The sequence below is a fragment of the Miscanthus floridulus genome, chromosome 15 (genome assembly GCF_019320115.1).
Source record: "Miscanthus floridulus cultivar M001 chromosome 15, ASM1932011v1, whole genome shotgun sequence".
NCBI lineage: Eukaryota > Viridiplantae > Streptophyta > Magnoliopsida > Poales > Poaceae > Miscanthus > Miscanthus floridulus.
In genome coordinates this window covers 35198248-35203267 of record NC_089594.1, presented here as the reverse complement: position 1 = coordinate 35203267, position 5020 = coordinate 35198248, and the positions used below count along the sequence as shown (strand labels likewise).

The 5020-nt window shown below is 45.3% G+C and overlaps 1 protein-coding gene across 1 annotated transcript; it reads right to left on the bottom strand.

Moving 5' to 3' along the window:
- Positions 1-2408: 2408 nt before the first annotated feature.
- On the bottom strand, positions 2409-3659 carry LOC136508094 (uncharacterized). The gene is made up of 3 exons (XM_066502710.1): positions 3442-3659; positions 2981-3355; positions 2409-2540 (listed from the first exon to the last, which is right to left on the bottom strand). Exons 1-2 carry the CDS (start codon positions 3607-3609, stop codon positions 2984-2986), a joined length of 540 nt encoding a protein of 179 aa, XP_066358807.1. The 5' UTR covers positions 3610-3659; the 3' UTR covers positions 2409-2540; positions 2981-2983.
- Positions 3660-5020: the final 1361 nt, after the last annotated feature.

Below are 5020 nucleotides of genomic sequence, written 5' to 3'. Positions count from 1 at the left end.
CTACCTTTTCCACCATTCTTGCACCTGTCATTGTAAGAACTTCATAGCATTCAAGTGAGGAGCATGCACTCGAGATCATCTCTAAGACTGGACATAGGGCTTTGGCCGGAACTAGTATAAATCCTCATGTCTTTTTGATGCTACCATCGTCAGCGCGACAATCGTATAAGTTTACTAGTCCGGTTTACGAAACACTGGCAGGTGGATTCTTTAAGATGCATGTCTCTATAAATATTTGCATGTAAAAATAATTCATATATTTTTCATATGAACTCTGATGAAGACAAACTTTATACCAAAATTTTAGCCCTTGACACGACTACAACCTTGTAGCTGAGAGGGTTTTTTCATTTGAAACTATTTAGATTCCAAAATAATGTTTTAAGTTCTTAGATTTTGAAATTTGAAACATAAAATTTTCAAATAATTGTTGACATGGTCTATACCAAAGTTGTAGTTCGCAATATAATCTATATCTTTGTAGTGTAAAAGTTTTTTTATTTAAAGTCCCAAATATGTGTTTTAGGTTCAAAAATTTTGAAATTCAAAATTTTTAATTTCTAAACATCCTTGAATGTTCACATATTTAATACTAAAGTTGTAGTGGCCGAATCTACATCTTTGATGGAAACACAACTTATATCAAAGTTGTAGTACTTGACAAGATTTAAAACTTTGTCATTGAAACTTTTTCATTTGATTTTATTAGTGGCCACAATATTCTATATAAAATTACGAAATGTTGGTATAAATTGATAGCTATCTAGTTATAGTCACAAAAGTGTGTAGTTTAATGATAGAGAAGTGTTATGTGTGTGTTGAAATTGTCTTAGGTTTGTGTAAGGAAAATGGATCCTATGGCCCATTTATGTTTAATTTTGGTGTTTTATGATCAACAAGACCATCTGGACTAATGTTATTTGTTAGTATTTTTGGATATAGTTCAAAGGATACAAAGTGTACTTGGACTTAGGCAAAGTGGTGATCTGGATCATCAAAGACATTAGGAGCTGTGATGAAGATCTACAAATACATGGAAAAGTAAAAGACATAAGATAGAACCAAGCCAAACACGAAGATCACAAAGAAACAAATTAAAAAAGGGCTCAGCAGGGCATCAGAACGGACCCTAAAGGGCATCGAACCATAGGCTAGGCATCGGAACGGGCCCTAAAGGGCATCGGACCATAGGCCGCCGAACCCTAGCAGGGAGGCGTCTAGAAGGCATCGAACCAAGCATCGGACTAGCAGAAGGATAGGCATCGGACAATACACTGCTGCTGTTCATAGAGGAGCATGCATCGGACGGAGCCAGCAGTGCAACATCGGACCATAGTGTCTCGGTACTGGAGGGAACAAGGCCCGCGACGGTTTGGCCAGAAGCTGAATAGTGAAGACGGCGGCGAGTGGTCCGAGAGAGGCCATCTCAGAGACCCACTTGAGCATGGGAAAGGCCCGGGGGATATCCACGAAATTGCCTAACCAGGAGCTTGGCCCTTGCGACGGCATCCTTACGAGGGGCTCCAATGAGGACTAGGCGGAAGCGAGGAGCTTCTCGATACCTCGGTAAAAATACCGGAGACATCGATGGAAGTTTACATCTCTATCTCAATCAAGCTTCCGTATTTACATTGTGTACTTAGGTTGTGTGCTTTACCTTCCTAGGTCAGTTGAACCTAGGTTGTATAACTCTTTTGCGGTAGACATAGCAACATACCTAGCCAAGCCTTAGTAGCACATCTGGGTAGTTTATTTCTTGCATAGGTTTTGACTAGGTTGAAATTAGAGGCCATAGTTAGTAGTTTTTGAGTTACCTAATCCACCCTCTCTCTTATGCATCACGGTCCCTACAGTTTGAACCCTCAAAGACACAATTTTTTTTAGTTTTTTAAGTTTAAACATAGACGGGCGTCTTAACACGTCCGACTCTGTAAATGCCATAACAGCTAACTGCCTCTGTAAATGGCGATTAACAATGATAATCGGTTAGAGGCCGACAGTGTGCTCACTGCTGAAAATAAAAAATGTCTGCCTCTAAAAATGCTCTATATGGTAGTGAAAATGGTTACTGTAACTTCGGCCAACAATCTCGGAGTTTTCTCCTTGCTGGAAATAGGGGACAGAACCAGTTGAAATGCATTGCTCTCTTCCAACATGTTGGACTCTTGAGTTAGGCTATCCATGGGCTCAACTTCATCGGCCCCTTCTGATCCCTTTGAACATTTCGCACATCACGGGTGGCTCCTACGTAGCGCTTCTTCCTGTGGCCATTGTCTACCACCACCTCCAAAGAACTCGCATGAGTGACTTTCACAATCTTTATGGAGCGCTTCCCATTGGCCTCTGAGTTCATCAACACATAATGCGACCTTATCCTTTCCACGACAAATCCATCCTCCCAATGCTACCTACCTCACTACCAAACTTGTCGATTATAATACATACAAGGTCACTAAAGCAGGCGGGATATCAAACAATTCCATGCATGTCTTCCTCAGATTCTCAAAGTCCCCATAAAAACATACAGAGTAACAATCCATCTGCAAAATTTGACGACAATACATCATAGCCTAAGTTGAATACCAACCTACGCAAGTAATTGTAAATGTCAGTCAAAATAATCGCGGGAACAACCTATATACAGATAGCACCTTAAGTCGGTAACTAAGCATCTTATCAAACTTATCATTGTTCAAGTGATTCACATTTCCTAATAAAACACTAACTCAAGGTGACCAACATACTCGCAAAATTTGTTTTCTCCAACATTCTATAAGAAACCCAAAGCCCAAAATTTTTGGGATACAAGGATCCTCCAAAATTGCACCTAAGGATGCTTTCTTCCCCAGGAATTCTATAAGAAACACGCAATCTGTTCTGATTTTTGAACAAAGGGAGATAGATGATGCATATGCATCCATCCATCCTAGATGATAAGATGAAAAGACCTGTATATGTATAAGAAAGTAGAAGAGTTAACCAATCACGCGATGCTGCTTCTGATATCTTGTTGAATCCCCTGGAGGAATCTCGGCGGCACAGGCGCCGTGGTGACCGTGACCGCGGCCTCGCCGCCGTCGCTGGTGACCGTGACCGCGAGGACGGGCACACCGTGTCGTCGGAACACCTCCAGCACGCGCGTCAGCGCGCCCTGGCGCCGCGCTTCCGGCAGGCGGACGGCGAAGCACGACGCCTTCCCGGCCACGACCACCTCGGCCGCGCCGGCGCCGGCGCCGGTGGGCGCGGCATTCCGCGCTGCTCTCGCGAACGCGGCGCGCGCCTCCAGCCCCGCGACCGTGGCCCGCAGCACCCCCACGTAGGCGATCGCGTCCTCCAGGATCCGCGCCATGCTCGCCTGCACGGCGTGGGGAGACCGTGAGACCATGGCCAAGAAAGAATGAACCAAGTGGGGAGAGAGGAAGAAATTGTAGACGGACGGACCCGAGGGGGCAGGCCGGGGAGCTGCGCACCCAGCTCGGCGTAGAGCCTGGACATGTGGCGGCGGCGCGCTCGCTCGGCCTCCGCCGTCGGCGTCGCCCATGGCGAGGCCTCCTCCTTGCCTTTGGCGGGCGGCGGCAGTGACAGCGCCAGCGGGTGCTCCTGGGCCATGGTGGGGGTGGATCCAAGTGCAGCGACGCGATCGATGGGGAGTGCTTGCGTTGTGCACCGGTGGAAACAACTGGGCTTGCCGCTTGGCAAATCAGAACAGGCTTCTCCTGGCACTGCAGACCTGCTGCTCCGCAGACGCATGTGAGGACGCAGAGGTGTCAGGTTTTTGTTGGTGGTGTCAGCGGGGCCCAAGGAGACTCGAAGGACGAAGCGGTTTGCTGTTAGACAGATTACAAAATACTTAGGCCGCGTTTAGACTACAAAATTTTTTATTTTAGCTACTGTAGCACGTTCGTTTGTATTTGGCAATTAGTGTCTAATTATGAACTAATTAGGTTCGAAAGTTTCGTCTTGCGATTTCTCACATAACTGTGCAATTAGTTTTTTTTTCGTCTACATTTAGTACTCCATGCATCTGCCGCAAGATTCGATGTGACACTTTAGGGTGAAAAATTTTGAGAACTAAACAGGCCGACACATCCTTTGGTAGCGCTACAGATAAAGAGTTTAATACTTATTTTGGTCTTTTTCAACAATAACATCCAAAAGACAATCTTTTCTGTAAATGGGTCTCCAACAGAGAGAATATTCAAATTTAGGTTATACCTCTTCTGACAGCTAAAATAGATCTTCCATATATGTACTCTGTTAGATGCTATATGTATTATGTTGAAAACCTATTTTGAATTTATGTTCTGCAACAGATCTCCTATTAGAGACAGCCTTAAGGGCGAGGTCAGCGGCGCATCTCTTTGCAAAATAGTAGGACGGTGCTGGGGAGGTGGGGCCTAGCCCTGTGGGACAAAGGGGATAAATTTCATTGGATCCTTGCGAAATTACACTGTTTTTTGCAAAAATTATTTAGTTTTAAATGTCTTTCGAGTTTTAAGTGTACACTATGGAGTTTTCATGTCAACTATGAGATTAAAGGCGTGTTTGGCGGAGCTCCACGTAACTCCAAATAAAAAAAACAGCTCATCTCCAGATTTTTCTAGCCAAACGATTTCAGCTCCAGCAGCTCCACTGCAGATCTGCTCCACAAAAATAGTGGATCTGCCCCCAGATCCATGGATGTCTTGGAGCACCTTATGGGGTGCTCTACCAAATCCAAGTTTCGTGGAGTTGAGGGAAATTACCCACTACTGCCACTGTTAAGTGGAAAATGACCCGTTCGTTCTATTTTTTCTTCTCTTTCTCCCGTCGCGAGTCTTCTTCACCGTGATCTAGAGTAGTTTTTTCAGAGCTGGAGCTTTGCCAAACATGCCCTAAAACTGTTCTACTCTAGAGATGTGTTAGGGACAAGATCTCCAGCACCCGCAACCATGCCCGCGTTTGTCGCAAGGACCCGCGCCCCCGCGCCCACCCCGCGCCCAACACAGCGACACTCACCGCCTGCGCCATGCAACACCCC

Coding starts and splice junctions, on each gene's coding strand:
- LOC136508094 (XM_066502710.1), bottom strand. CDS start 3,609: ATGGCCCAGGAGCACCCGCTGGCGCTGTCACTGCCGCCGCCCGCCAAA. Junction 3,356..3,441: donor TCCCCGGCCTGCCCCCTCGG/GTCCGTCCGTCT, acceptor CACGCCGTGCAG/GCGAGCATGGCGCGGATCCT.